At 42.9% G+C, this 16,387-nt stretch overlaps 1 protein-coding gene across 1 annotated transcript in view; it reads left to right on the forward strand.

Moving 5' to 3' along the window:
- PAPPA2 (pappalysin 2) overlaps positions 1–16,387 on the forward strand; it is a 440,672-nt gene that overhangs the window by 359,251 nt on the left and 65,034 nt on the right. Inside the window, 1 exon segment of the mRNA XM_030206931.1 lies at positions 5,030–5,101. Coding sequence (XP_030062791.1) covers positions 5,030–5,101 — 72 coding nt within the window.

The following is a 16,387-nucleotide window of genomic DNA, read 5'->3' on the forward strand; positions in this document are numbered from 1 at the left end:
AGTGTTCTGTTATTTAATTTTTTTTTACCAAACTGCTCTACACAATTGCCACTCCAAAGGCACACAGTCTATTAGTCACCAGATTCAATGCAACCAAATTGATTATATAAATCACCAGTACAGAAAACAGTTCTGATATTAAAAAGATGATATGGATTTACAGAATAGTGCTAAGGCAAAATTATGATGTTTATGTGTATATGTGCCATTATTCTAATCATTTGTGTACATAATTGATGAGTAATTGTTAGCATCCACTTTATATCCCCTTAATGGTGGTGATGACTGACTGTCCACTCATTCTCTTGCTGTACATGCTGTAACCGAGACCAATCCCATATACCTTATTCAACGCTACATGTAATTTACCCTCAGTTAAGTCATTCATTTATCCTGATGCCTTTGCCTTACCCATCTTGTCTGTCTATAGTCCCCAAATGCATTTCCCTCTTCAACACATTAAAATGTTTAATTGTGTTGTGCTGACATTGTGAGTATCAAGTCTATGTGATGTGAATGGTCTTTACCATGTTTTCTGGTACAGTGTATCATTTATATTCTGCTGACATTTTTCACATTTCATTTATATGAACACCTTGGGTAAATCTCTTCATAAAGACAGTTAATAAATCCTAATACATAAACGAGACACATAAAATATTGCTCAGGTAAATATGCACAGAAAAAAACCCCTTAATTGTGTACTGAAAGCTCTAAGTTATGCGAAATTCATTACTTTTATGTTTTATATAGTATCTTAAATAGAACAGTATTAAAAAAGTCTTCAAAATAAATGCAGGTACTTAGCACATTGTACAACATAATGCTTTACCATTCTCTCCCTCCCTCAAAACCAGACTCCAACACACATTCTTCTTTCAAGCTAGACACTTCCATTTTTTTTCTTCTTCTCCTTACTCCACTACTTCTTCTCTCTGCCCCTCAAGGCCAGAGGCCAATACCTGTTTCTCTGTCATACACATCCCATCTAAATGCCATCTATATCACCAATCTGTCTCTCCCCCCTCCACTCCCCAAGCCATTTATTGCCTCCAGAGTGACACTGGCCTCTTCCAATGCGATTTATAAGTCAGTACCTCTTTGTCTAATCTGTATGCCTTGACTGACTGCCTCATTCCATCTTTTCGATGCCATTACCTCCATCTCGTCTATGAGAGCCTGTCTCCATGCTGTCCATGTAGGCTGACATTGCCTCCTTACATCATGCATCCTTTCAACTTGCCCATGAGAGTTGATACCACTTTCTCTTTCTGGCCACACAGGCTGCCAAGTTGTCAGTACTGCCCACACTCCCAAGTTAGAATGATTATGTGAGCTATGAGAAATTGTGTACAAACTAATCAGGATGTATAATTGCATAATTCATCAGTTGTGTTAAGGGAGCACAAATAAATATGGTCACTTTAAAAGGTCTTGAAATGTCACCCTGTCAATGATGCTATATTCAGAAAAGCACCATTGATCTAGAATGGTCAGGTGTGAAGCTATTCTGAATAACTGACTTTTCCATATAATTAGTTCCCTTAAGAAAGAAAGACAGACTGATACTAATATTTATACAATACCTTATAGTCTGCTTTTTACCACATTAGTCCAAGGCAGATTACAAAGCAATAAAATAACAATTTTTATAATGTTACAACTAATAAAAAAAATAAAATTACATAGACTTCAGAAAAGATATTTAAGCAAAAAAAAGACTTTACAAATTTTTTAAAAATAAAAAACAGTCTTCAAATCACAACAAAATGATTTTAAAAACAGAGAGATAACAAAGTATAGATGTTAACATGTTTGTAGACCTAATTGCTATAATTTCAGGGAAATATAAAAATAAAGAATGATTTGAATATAAGACCCTGTTAGAGAAAGGCAAGGAAATTAACAAAATCATATAAGATAGTACCAAACCAACCCCCTCTCCCCACTTTTACAAGCCACACAGAAATGCCAACACAGCCCATTCAAAGTGAGTGGGCTGTGTTGGCATTGCAGTGTGGCTTTGTAAAAAGGGGGAGTGGGTAAGACATCTAGCATAGCTGCATTTTATTGGGGTTTCTGGTGGAAAACATTCATAGTTCATTAACAGGAGGACTCAGAAAAGCCATTTCTTATCTAGGGGAGTGAGCAAAAATGGAACTACTCTCAGCCTGGTTCTAGCTGGTTCCTTTAACCTAGATTGGACACCATCAGAAATAAAGAGCTGGATTTAATGAACCTTGGTCTGACCTAGTGTTTGGACCAGATTCTATAAATGGCGCCAAAAAATCAGTGCTGAAAAATTTAAGCTCTGAGCAGTATTCTGTAAAGGATCAGCACCCTTTCCAGAATAGGGCTAAGCATATAAAAGGTGACGAACTAAGGCTCCGGCAATTATGCCTGCTAAAAGCAGGTGTAAATGCTGGCACCTAAATTAGGCGCCAATGGGGTCTATTTGGCAACAATGCAAATAAATTCTGGGAACACCGCTAGAATGCCACGGAAACACCCCTGGCCATGCCGCCTTGAACTTACACTCTGTAGGATTTATGCACGGAGTTTATAAAATACGATCCGTGCTTAAATCCCAATTAATGACAATAATTGGTTGTTAGCAGCCAATGATTGGCACTGATTGGCTCATTAATCAAGTTGTGTGCATATAAGTACATAAGTATTGCCATACTGGGACAGACCAAAGGTCCATGAAGCCCAGTATCCTGTTTCCAACAGTGGCCAATCCAGGTCAGAAATACCTGTCAAGATCCCAAAAAAAGTACAAAACACTTTGTGCAGTTTATCCCAGAAATATTTTCCCCAAGTCCAAATTAACAATGGTCTATGGACTTTTCCTTTAGGAAGCCGTCCAAACCTTTTTAAAACTCTGCTAAGCTAACTGCCTTTACCACATTTTCTGGCAACAAATTCCAGAGTTGAATTACATGTTGAGTGAAGAAAAATTTTCTCTGATTCGTTTTAAATTTACTACTTTGTAGCTTCATTGCATGCCCCATAGTCCTAGTATTTTTGGAAAGCGTAAACAGACGCTTCATGTCTACCTGTTCCACTCCACTCATTATTTTATAGACCTCTATCATATCTCCCCTCAGCCATCTTTTCCCCAAGCTGAAGAACTCCAGCCACTTTAGCCTTTCCTCATAGACTGATTTGTGCGCACACCTTTAGTCGCCATATATAGAATCCCCCAGCTTATGTTCTTATATTGTCTTTTATAGCAGGAGGAGTTGTGTTGCTGTTCACTAAAGAATGGGACTTTCCAACCTGTTAAGACAGGAAGTTTAGCTTTCACTGGACCATTCCTGCTGACAATTACTTCTTTGGAATATGTAATTTCTTTGGCCAGTCTCTTTTTATTGTAATCCGCATAGAACCGTCCAGGTATTTGCAGACTAGATGTATAACATAACATCCTATATAATAATTTGCACCTCCAACGTTCCATGGCTGGCTGGCTGACTGGGTTCATAACATCTCCTGACATCAGCCAACCTCCAGCGTTGTATTCCCCCTCACTGTCCCACTCTCGTGTCAAGACATAATGACATCAGAGGGCGGAACAGTGAGAGGGAAGGGAACGCTGGAGGCGAGCTGACATCAGGAGGGATGTTACAAACGGAACGGAAGCCAGCGCCTGCCAGCCAGAGAATGTTCAGGTACAAATCGAGGAGAAGAGAGAATTGCGGGACATCGAGGGAAGGGAAGGGTACCCCATATGCAAATAGCGTACCCTAGTCACGAAGAAGGCTTAATCTTTCCTTATACTGCATGTATGTACAATGGTTCACACAGATGCGCACTATCAGGAAAGAGTGCACACTCTTTGTGAACAGAGTGCACCCTTTGTGGAAGATTTACGCTCTTTTGGAAGAGTGTACACTATTGAAATCACACAAAAATCACAATATTGTGTGTGTGCGGGGGTGGGAGTGGGGTTCTGCTTGTTTTTGTTTGCCAATGACATGAAATAACATGATTACTGTCATCTTTAGAAAAGTATCAAACTAAAAAAAAACAGTTTCCACAAGACAAATGCAGATGCAAGCATTCTGCACTGGCCTGCTTCTGCATTGATTAATCAGTGAGCATAGCCATAGAGTAGAGATTTCTGATAATATTTATTTAGTTTTCCCAAAAGGGGTATACAGACACAGATCCAAAAGAACTGGCAGAATTGGAAATACATTTTCCTAGCAAGCAGGGGCGTATCTGCGTGGGGCCTCAGGGGCCTGGGCCCCCGCAGATTTTGCCCTGGACCCCCCTACCGCCATCAACCCTCCCCCGCTGCCATTGCTTACCTTTGCTGGCGGGGGGCCCCAACCCCCGCCAGCCGAGGTCCGCTTCCACCTGCCGCTGCCTTAAAAACTACTTCTTCAGCCAGCGGGGGACCCCAAACCCCCGCCAGCCGCCCCGAGGTGTTTAAAGTTCATCTTCGGCCTCCGTGGCCGTGCTGCTGTTGATAGGAGCAGTTGAATCCACTTCGGAGTCTGACGTCGTTGTACGTTGTACGTGCTGCGACGTCAGACTCCGAAGTGGATTCAACAGCTCCTATCAACAGCAGCACAGCCACGGAGGCCGAAGATGAACTTTAAACACCTCGGGGCAGCTGGCGGGGGTTTGGGGTCCCCCGCCGGTTGAAGAAGTAGTTTTTTAAGGCAGCGGCAGGTGGAAGCGGACCTCGGCTGGCGGGGGTTGGGGCCCCCCGCCAGCAAAGGTAAGCAATGGCAGTGGGGGAGGGTTGGCGGCGGGAGGGGGTGGAGAGAGTCATTGGTGGCGGTGGGGGCTCTGACAATGGTGGGGGGGGGGGGGGTCGGTGGCGGCGGCGGGGGGGGGGCTAAAATGTGCCCCCTCCCTCTGGCTCTGGCCCCCCCTACCGCCGGAGTCCAGATATGCCCCTGCTAGCAAGTGCCACCCGCCTGTGATTTTAAAAGATCTCTAAGAATGTTCTGGATCTGTGCAAACTAAAACAAATCCATGAGTCTCACAGCCTTTCTCTTTCTGTCCACTGTAGAGCATTGTGTGTACTGGCATGCTGCAGTGGCATCCTGAACCGAAGAATCTCCATTGCATCCAATCCTGTGAGGTAAGCTATTTACTGGCATCAGAAATGCACCCGCTGCTAGACGCTGCTTAAAATCTTGAGTGATGCTACCTTTTTTTTTGTGCCCTAAGCTGAGGTCATATCACACATAAGAACATAAGAATAGCCATACTGGGTCAGATCAATGGTCCATCAAGCCCAGTATCCTGTTTCCAACAGTGGCCAATGCAGGTCACAAGTACCTGGTAGAAACCCAAATAATAGCAACATTCCATGCTACCATTCCTGGGGCAAGCAATGGCTTTCCCATATCTGTCTCAATAGCAGACTATGGACTTTTCCTCCAAGAATTTGTCTAAACCTTTTTTAAACCCAGATATGCTAACCGCCGTTACCACATCTTCTGGCAACGAGTTCCAGAGCTTAACTATTCATTGACTGAAAAAATGTGCCCTTCTATTTGTTTTAAAACTATTTCCATGTAATTTCATTGAGTGTCCTGGTCTTCATACCTTTTGAAAGAGTGAAAAATCAATTCATTTTTACTCATTCTACACCACTCACGATTTTGTAGACTTCAGTCATATCTCCCTTCAGCAGTCTTGTTTCCAAGCTGAAGAGCTTTGCTAAAATTTAAGTACACCACATCTAGCACTCTCCTTTGATCCAACTGTCTGGTCCCCAGTCAATGAAACTAATCAGATTTATCTTACAAAACCTACCTCTAATCAAACCATGCTGCCTCAGGCCTGAAATTCATTGGATTCCAGAAACTTCACTATTCTCTGTTTTAAAAGTGGTTCCATTAATTTACTTATCACAGAGGTCAGACTATCTAGGCTGTAGTTCCCAATCTCTTCTTTACTTCCAATAGAGGGACCACATCTGCCTTTCTTCAGTCCTCTGGGACCACTCCTGACTCTGGAGAAGCATATAAAGAATGACACAAATGATGACCAACCCGGGAGGTAATATTTAAAGTTCTTTAATGAAAGCACCAGAATATGGACCTGACACAGGCCGTGTTTCAGTGACGCAACCAACAGCCTCAAGGGTTACAATCAAAACTACACAAAATAAGGATAAATATCGCTAGCATATAGCTATATAAATGAATGTTAATCATGGATTCCTATTTGTTTACATATCTATAAATGGAGGGGTAGCCTAGTGGTTAGGGCACCAATTTTGCCATCCAAAGGTGGCTGGTTCAAATCCCACTGTTGCTCATTATGATCTTGAGCAAGTCACTTAATCCTCTATTTCCCTAAGTACAAAATTGGATTGTGAGATCTCCAAAGACAGAGAAATACCCAGTGTACCTGAATGTAACTCATGTTGGGCAAGTAATAAAAATATCTTATTGATGGATTTGACAAGCACATAGCTTTTTAATGCACACTTTTATAAATGTGTTTATGTTATGTTTATTGATATTTATCCTTTTTTTGTGTAGCTTTGATTGTGAACCCTGAGGCAGGCAGTTGTGTCTGCAAAAACATGGCCTGTGATGGTCAGGTCCATATTCTGGTGCTTTCATTAAAGAATTTCTAAGATTCACCTCCCTGGTTAGTCATCATTTGTGTCATACTCTACTTCTCCTTGGTTCTTGTTGGATTTGCATAGAGCTTTCTTCTTGTTTGTGCTTTTGAAGCATAGAAAGGGTCAGACTTTGGAGTGGCAGAAATCCCTAAGTGTCAGGCTTTCCAAAAGCAGGAACTAGGATCGTGAGCCCTTGGGCCACTGCCGAGGAGCGGCAGTGGCAGGCAAAACCACCCCACACAGGGATAAGGCAAAACTCTGACAGGGATGGCTAGACTTCACCTGCACCTGGCCACCCTTCCCCAGGAGTTGAGCCCCTGGGTGCAGGTGGCCAGCAGTACTTGCCGGACAGGGCCGGGACTGTTTACCAGCAGGATACACACAGGGACTAGAATACACAGGCAGGCTAGGCAGAATACTAGACTAGGACTCTCAGACAGACAAGGGGCAGAACTGAAAGCTGCAAGCAGCCACTGAAACAGGGAACAAACACTGACAGATAAGAGACAGAACTGAAAGCTGCCAGGCAGCCACTGAACAAGAAACACAAGCAAACAAGAACTAGACAAAGACATACAAACAAGAAAAAAGACTAGGACATAAGCAATACAGTAAACAAGCAATACAGAACACAAAGCTACACAAAGACTAAACTAGAATCTGGCAAGAATTACAGACTAGAACTGGACTAGACAGAAGTGCACCAGCACCCCAACATACCAGGGCCTTAGGCGATGCAAAGGCAAAGCAGAGAGTTTCCAAATGGCTAATAAGCCCAGCAGCAGCTGAGATTCACTGCAGCAATCACCAGGCATCTATGGGTACTGTGCAGGCTCAAACAAGCCAAGCAAGTCTGGCAGGCCGGAAGATCCGGACTGGACTGGGCTGAAGTCTGGAACGGGAAACAGCACACCGACAATCCAATGCAGCCACCAGGTCTGGCCACCAGAGGGCAAGAGGAACACAAAGCAAGACACAGGCAGAAATCATACTGAAGCACAGAGAGGCTTAACACACACAGGTGCAGTATAGTGGAGTAATCAGAACAATGCTGGAAGCAGCCAGCACACAGAGACAGAGGTAACTCAGGAAGAACAGACAGAAGCCAGCTCAGAAGTTGACCGCCGGAAATAAGGTGAGTCTGAGAGGGGACACGACCACAATCGTGACACTAAGTTCCTTCAGTACTGTCAAATGTATGTACTCTGGTCCCATCACTTTCTCCACCTTTAGTTTAGCTAGCCCCTCATGAATACAGTCCTCTGAAAATCATTCAGTATCTACCATACTGTCATTCCTATTTATTTTTGCCTTCTACGGGACTGCTCCCTGCCCTTCAGCTCTGAACACAGAACAGACCACATAAACTGGAACCTCCTCCCTGTAGACACGCGGTTGGAAGCGGGATTGTTTGGTTTTAGAAAGAAATTGAAAGCCCATCTAATTAGGTAGGCATTTGCTAGTTAATGATGACTATATAATATAATGTATGAATATATAATTATGAGCCACCTAGAGAATCTATGGCTAGGCAGATTCAAAGTTTATTAAAAGAAATGTGGAGGGGCATAATCAAAAGGGACGTCTTCATTTCGATTTGGTTTCGAAACAAGATGGACGTCCATCTTTTGTTTCGATAATACGGTCAGGGATGCCCAAATCCTTTAATTTGGTGGTTCCTAGATTTGGTCATCCCTGGACTTGGTCGTTTCTGATTTTCGGCGATAATCGAAACCAAGGACGTCCATCTCAGAAACGACCAAATGCAAGCCATTTGGTCATGGGAGGAGTCAGGATTTCTAGTGCACTGGTCCCCCTGACATGCCAGGACACCAACCGGGGCCTTAGGGGGCACTGCAATGGACTTCAGAAATTGCTCCCAGGTACATAGCTACCTTATCATGTGTACTGAGCCCCCCAACTCCACTACCCACAACTGTACACCACTACCATAGCCCTTACGGGTGAAGGGGGGCATCTAGATGTGGGTACAGTGGGTTTGTGGTGGGTTTTGGAGGGCTCACTGTTTCCTCCACAAACGTAACAGGTAGGGGGGGATTGGCCTGGGTCCGCCTGCCTGAAGTGCACTGCACCCACTAAAACTGCTCCAGGGACCTGCATACTGCTGTGATAGACCTGAGTATGACATCTGAGGCTGGCATAGAGGCTGGCAATATTTTTAAAGATGTTTTTTGAGGGTGGGAGAGGGTTAGTGACCACTGGGGGAGTAAGGGGAGGTGATCCCCGATTCTCTCCGGTGGTCATCTGGTCAGTTCGGGCACCTTTTTGTGTCTTGGTCGTAAGAAAAACACGACCACGTAAAGTCGTCCAAGTGTTCGACAGGGACATCCTTGTTTCTTTCAATTATGGGTCGAGGACGTCCTAGTGTTCGGCATGCCCAAGTCCTGCCTTCGCTACGCCTCCGACACCCCCCCCCCCCCCCCGTGAAGTTTGTCTGTCCCTGTGACGGAAAGCAGTTAGAGACATCCAAAATCAGCTTTTGATTATACCAATTTGGACGACCCTATGAGAAGATCGTCTATCTTCTGATCAATGACAAAAGATGGCATCCTTCTCTTTCGAAAATGAGCCCAAAAGTGATTATGGTGTATGTGGCCAAACGTCCTTAGCACCTCAGTGTTTTCAATTACTATCCAGTTCTTTCTCACTGGCTGTTAATTCCCCCATCTCTCTCCAGATATGTCTAACACTTCCCTTTAACATCTGACAGAGATTCACCTTAAGCAGAATCTGTATTACTTATAACTTGATAAAATCTATAGAAATTAACCTGGCCTTTTTTTCTCTTACAAAATTTCCTTACAAAAAAGTTTGCTGTCCTTAAAATAGTTCCTTTCAGTTTTGCTCACTGTTTTTCCACTTCTCCCAGTGTTCCATCCAGCCAACAACACATTGAGGTATTCCCCAGTCTCAACAAAGTTAGCTATTTTGAAGTTTAGAACCTTCATTTTTAAATAAGCTGTGAGCAGTTTATTGGAAAATGACATATGAAAGTTACGGCAGTTTGAGATAATTTTTTTTCACTGCTTTTTTGAATTTCTGGTGCTGGTCTCATTATATCATGCTATGGACTTGTTTTGGGGAATTTTTCAGTTGATAGATTTTACAGGTGCTTTTTAGATTGCTGTAGACCTGTTAGTCTTTTATATTACACAATAAAAATTTCTTTTGAAAATTTCAAATAAACAGAGAAAAGGGAAAGGAAATTTGGTAGGAGTCCAAATGATGTATAGAGGTTTTTTTTTTAAGTGAGTTGAATTTGCAACTATTCTCACTGAAAAAACAACTCAGCTGTATTGTTCAGCCCTTGCTGAATTCTCCTGTCCGCTCCCCTGCTCTCTGTACAGATATTTTCAATGATGAATTGTTAAGTATTTGCAGAACCAGGTCCCAGATATTAAGCGTTACTGATCTTTTTAAAGGACTGATTTTTTGGTTGTCTTTGTTTCAATCAAGATCCAGCATATTAAAATCATCTATTTGTAGTACTTCCACTTTCATAGCTGTATTTTGAATGTCTACATTTTTTTTTGTTACATTTGTACCCCGCGCTTTCCCACTCATGGCAGGCTCAATGTGGCTTAGGTACTTATTTGTACCTGGGGCAATGGAAAGTTAAGTGACTTGCCCAGGGTCACAAGGAGCTGCCTGTGCTTGAAGTGGGAATTGAACTCAGTTCCTCAGGACCAAAGTCCACCACCCTAACCACTAGGCCACTCCTCCGAGTCTCTGTCCAGTTTTTCTGCCTGTGAAGGAGGCCTGTATATCACACCAATGCAAAAATATTTGCCATTCCCTCTTCCCAGATTGACCCACAGTGCCTCTTCCTTACCCTGTAAGTCCTGCAATTCTGTAGCTTTAATATTATCTTTAATATATAATGCCACTCCTCCTCCCTTTTTTATTATTTATTTATACATTTTGAAACAAATTACAAGTCAACACTTGTTAAGAAAATACAAAGATAATAATCATACTGAGGAAACAAAAAGACAATATCCGGAAACATATCTCTTTCTTAGACCACAAAAACGCAGGGATTGGGGTGGGGGGGTGGGGGGGAGTGAATACAGATTTTACAAGGAGATCATAAAGGAAACAAAAGAAAGAGGCAAAGGCCCTAACTGAATAATCCACAGTTGTTTACATAGGTTATAGCACTAAGATATCAAGGTCCCACTGGAAATCTTCTTAGTATCCAGGAAGGTACACAAATATTGCGGATCAAAAAATACATATTTAACTCTATGATAATACACAGTGCATTTACATGGTCCATTACTATGCATTTACATGGATATGCCAATTAGCAATGCTCTTAAAGAGTGTGCTTCAACTCTCATAGCCACAAAGAATTTTCTTCAGACCTATGTACTCTTAGCAACATCTGGGTACAACCACACCTTCTTGACCACAAAACAATCTCTATGAATTTCAAAAAATCAGTCTCATCACTGAAATCAAGTCATCCTCGAATATAAAAAATACCAGCAGAGTCGCTCAATCTGTAATGTCAGACAAAGAGTCTTCCAGGATAGCTGACAAATTTTGCAAATCCTCAGTTCCCAGCTGAGCCTGTCCTTCTTTCGCAGTCTTCTCCCCCATATTCTTTTGTGTCTTTTCTGAACAGATTATAGCTCAGTATAATTATATCCCAATCATGGTTCTCTATGAACCACATGATCACCACTAAATACAAGTTAGCCTCTTCCCGCGCACCCTCTAGATCCAGAATCATATTTCCCATATTATGAACATTAGTATACACAGCTTTCCAGATGTTGACCTTTTTTCTAATTTCTATAAAGGTCTTTAATGTTTGATGAATAGAGCTCCTAAAATAAGGATCTAAACCTCTGTATAGTTATTACAGCAGTGATACAATCTGCAATCCCTTCTGATCTAGAGATGGCACCTCTTCCAAGAAAGCTGTGAGGAAACATTCCCTTTCTGTCCTGTTAGTATTAGTATTTAAGACCCAAGTTACTCCTCTGGCCCACTGCTAAATAGTCTTCATCTACATAACACTTTAGTTATCCTTTCACTCATGTTAATAGCCACAAATGGGCACGAAGCTAAGGTAGGCATATGTGACTAAGTGTACCCATCCAGATGTGCCTCATAGGATGCACTCAGATGCTGTCAACATAGTCTTTGATATCACAAATGTACTTTGTTACACTCAACTATAGCATCCTGAACTAACCATATTTTTTGTTTTATTATATATATTATTAAACCAAATGCCTTGTAGATGTGGTGTGGCTCGATTTCAAAGCACTTAGACTTACAAAGTTCCATAGGTTACTATGGAACTTTGTAAGTCTAAGTGCTTTGAAAATACGCCTCGGTGTATACAAAATGTGTAATGGTGGTCCATTACTATGCATAGTTGGATTGAACCCAGGCCCTCTGAGTATAGTTTAGAAGTATTTGATTTTAAGAGACCCTACACATGATGGGGCAGAAATTGGGAGGGAGTCCCAGAACCCACCAATAGGCTGTATCCTCTTCAGTTTCAGATAGGGTTGAAGACCCTTTGTGACTTGGGGGCCCAGGACAATGGCTCTATTTGTATACCCCTAAAACTAGCCCTCTCCACCAGAGCCAAGAAAAGCAAGAAGCTGTCCTTGGACAAGATCAGATAGTCATTCTGCTCTTCTTTCCACCTCCTAGTTTCTCACACCTGCCTTCAGATCCCCAGAGCTGGTCAGAGTTTCAGGATATCCACAATGAATATACATGAGACAAGTCTGTATACATTGGAATTCTAGTATATGCAAATTTAGCTCGTGTATATTCATTATAGATATCTTGAAAACCTGTCTTTTTGAGGTATCCTTAGGTCACTGAGATAAACATCTGAATCTGTCACTGCAGTCACTTCTGATGGGCTATAGGTGGCTGTTCTTATATTTCAAATTTAAAGGTGTTTTTAATGTTCTAAAAATGTATAGGTGTAGAAGGGAAGTGGGAAGTGGACAATGACTCTAGAGACTGGGATAGCTGAATCAAAAATAAGAGATTTTATTACAGACTCAACACAGATCTGTGTTTTGGCCACAGGCCTGCCTCAGGAGGCTTTGGAGTATGTGCGATAAAAAATGCCACAGTAAAAATGAAGTAATGGTCTTGAAAAAGACCTTTTAGAAAGTCCTTGGTGCTTAAAAAAACAGCAGCGCGTGGCGCGGTTTTGACAACAGAGCCACATTTGTCTCTGTTGTCAAAACCGCACCACGTGCTGCTGTGTTTTTAAGCACCAAGGACTTTCTAAAAGGTCTTTTTCAAGACCATTACTTCATTTTTATTGTGGCATTTTTATTGCACATACTCCAAAGACTCCTGAGGCAGGCCTGTGGCCGAAACACAGATCTGTGTCAAGTCTGTAATAAATCATTTTTGATTCAGCTGTCCCAGCCTCTAGAGTCACTGGTCCACTTCCTACTTCCCTTCTACACTTGTCAATTTCGTGGGAATTTGTTGTTCATCCACCTAGGTGGATTTCTTGTCCCTAAAAATGTATAAACACCTCTGTTATGGTTAGAAGTTTATTTAATGGTTATTGAAATGAAGGCTATATAGGAGTTACTGCATTCCTACAAAGGGCAGAGTTGCACATATTTCTGAAATTTTAGATTCATCTAGATATTTCTACTTGATTCAAAAATCGCATGTCTGAGAGCAACAATATATGTTTCACACAACAGAGAGAGCATCATAATATAATCTCTAGAGGTGTACAAATTTTATTCAAAATATGTTTTATGGTACAATTCAACAAATCTGAACTAAATTCAAAGGCTAAGTGAATTGAAAAATTCAGTTTGTATTTTATAGGGTAATCTGCAATGAAATTTTAAAATTTGGTTTTTACACTGAGGATTTCTCTTAAAATGTATCCAAAAATCTGATGAATTTTCCTAGCAGAGCTACAGGAAAAAATCCCCAAATTCATTCAGATGCAAATTGAGATGAAATTTTCATACCTGTACTTCAAATGTCTCTCCATCTATCATTCTTCTGCTTTCTGTCTATTTTAATGTAGTTGTATCTTTCCTTATCAGTTATTAGGGTTGTATAAATAAATTAGCTGCAGAAAAAAGCAGGAGAATTCCGTCCTGATTCTCTCAGATGGAGGTCCTGCATAATATTTGCAACAGTATGGGGATAATTCTATGAAAAAGGCTCCAACATTTAGGCACCAAGAACACACATAATTGACCAGAATATCAACATAAGCCAGGAAACAATGGTAAAGGGTAGCCAATAAGGTCAAGGCACTATGGGGTCTTTTTTACCAAGCCACGCTAAAAAGTTGCTTGCGCTGTAGTCAGTGGCGTTCCTAGGGGGGCGGACACCCGGGGTGGCGCCCTGCCCCCCCCAGGTGCAGCACCCCCCCGATGCAGCACGGACCCCCCCCCCCCCAGTTGCAGCACCTCCCCAATGCAGCGCGGAACCCCCCCCCCCGGGTGCACGCCGCTGGGGGGGTGCTGCAGCGCGTGCCTGCTCAGAGTTCCCTGACTTCGCGCGTTTGCTGGAGCTCCCTCTGACCCGGAACAGGAAGTAACCTGTTCCAGGGCAGGGGGAGCTGCAGCGAACACGCGAAGTCAGCGAAGAGCGAACTCAGAGCAGGCGTGCGCCACGGCACCCCCCAGCGGCGTGCACTCGGAGCGGACCGCCCCCACCGCCCCCACCGCCCCCCCCCCCCTTGGTACGCCACTGGCTGTAGTCAGCACTGGGGTTTTTCACAGGCTATGGCCACTTTTTATCATGGTGATAAAATGGCCACCTTGCCATATTTTTTTGTAATGGCCATGCGCTGGTTTCCCCATTAGCGCATGACCCTTACTACCAACTATCTGGATAGCACTCAGGTCATGTGTCTGTGCTACCTGATTAGTGCAGACATGCCTACTCTATGCCCTTGGGCACCCCTCTCACACTGCAAAATAAAAATATATTTTCCAGCTTGGGATAAGGGTGCGCTGAGTGGAAAACTACTGCTGGACATTTCAGGGCATCCCACGGTAGTGCTCTTTTAGCATGCGATAGGCCTGCATTAAAAGTAAACTGTTCATTGTACTGTAGATTCATTACTTCACTGAGTGAAATTTAAAAGAGGGCATTCACTTTTCTATAACAGCTTCAATATAAAACATGCACCGTCTGCTGGCCAAACTAGAAAAATGCACTTCAAGGATTTAATTAAGGCAATTTTACAGGTTTAAAACACACTGGGGCCCTTTTACGTCAAATTGACACTGCACTAGGCAGTAATTCCATTTGTGGCGCATGTACAAAACACAAGCCTACACCACTGCCGGCCACTTTTAGACGCACCTTAGTAAAACAGCCCCACTGTTCTGTCACACTTGTCCAAGTACTTCTCATTACTGTAGTCCTCTTTCATGTCTGTTTTCTCTTAACTCCTCAGGTCTGCTACTTCCAGCACTCTAAAGTTTTACACACTTTGTTGTTCTTTAGGCTTTTTCTTTTTTCTCTTCTCAGCATCACACCCCCACCCGGTGTTTCTTACTTCTTTTTAATTTCATCCTCTAATTACACAATTGCTCTTTCCTCTTCTTGTAGCATTACTTTCTCTACCCTTCCCAGTGCTCCTGGTTTTCCTTTCTCATTTACCCATGGGCGTAGTTTGACTGTTTCATATGAGGGGGCAAAGGATGGGACGGAACATATATATATATATATATATGCAAATGAATATGCTAATATGTTTCTATCCATCCCCTTCCCCATTCTATCCAGCGTCTCCCCCCTCCCCCTTCCCAGCATCTGTCTCCCATAAAGAACACGTGGATGCAGCAGCTTACAGGTTTGAGTGAACAGCGACGGCTGCACGGGGGAGTGGAAGCAGAGATTTACCAAATGGCTTCCTACCTTCCAGTGGACTAGACAGGAGCGAGGAGCCAGCATTTCCCAGCAGCGAACAGGCGGTTCAGCAAGCGAGTGAGCGGAGGTTGTAAAAGCAGCAAGCAGGCACGCTCATCTCCGTCCACTTCCCTGCCCTCTCCAAGTCTGTGTCCCGCCTTCCTCTGAGGTCATTTCCTTTCGGGCGGGACGCTGAGAGGGCAGGGAAGCGGACAGAGACAAGCATGCCTGCTTGTTGCTTTTACTCAGTGGTGCCCCGCCCGCCAGTTCGCCGAAGCGACGTCGGGTAAGTCGCTCGTCGTTTGGGGGGGCACTGCCCCCCTCGCCCCCCCCCCCAGTCTACGCCCATGCATTTACCCTTTCCTTTCCAATCAAGAGTACTCTCTTATCTGTTCTCAGGGTCACTCTTACCACCCCTCTTAGAATTACTTTCTTCCCATTCCCAGCATATATTGCTTCTTACTCTCTTCTGATCATCCAGGGTCATTCCACATTCTCAAAGGTATCCTGTCCACTCCTTTCAGGGTTACTGTTACATCTCTCAAATGTTCACTCTTTCTTTGTCTGTATATTGTCACTTGCCCTTCCTATAACAGCTGACCTGCTTTTATACTTTTGAGGTCATCTATTTTTTTTGACAGAAACAAATCCAAAGGACAAACGCCTTCCCAGAACTTTAAGGTTCCATTTTACAGCCTGTTGGGACAAGGTGGGAGACTGCTTCCTTTTGAAGAGGCAATGACCCATCTATAAGGGTAATTGCAGAGAATTAAAAAGTAATTAAAAGAAAAATGGAAGAAAAAGGGATGTATTAGGGGAAGAATGTTTCTTCATCTGGAGGGCAGAGGTGTGCAAAGCTTAACAAGGTTTTACATT

The sequence above is a fragment of the Microcaecilia unicolor genome, chromosome 6 (genome assembly GCF_901765095.1).
Source record: "Microcaecilia unicolor chromosome 6, aMicUni1.1, whole genome shotgun sequence".
NCBI classification, from domain to species: domain Eukaryota; kingdom Metazoa; phylum Chordata; class Amphibia; order Gymnophiona; family Siphonopidae; genus Microcaecilia; species Microcaecilia unicolor.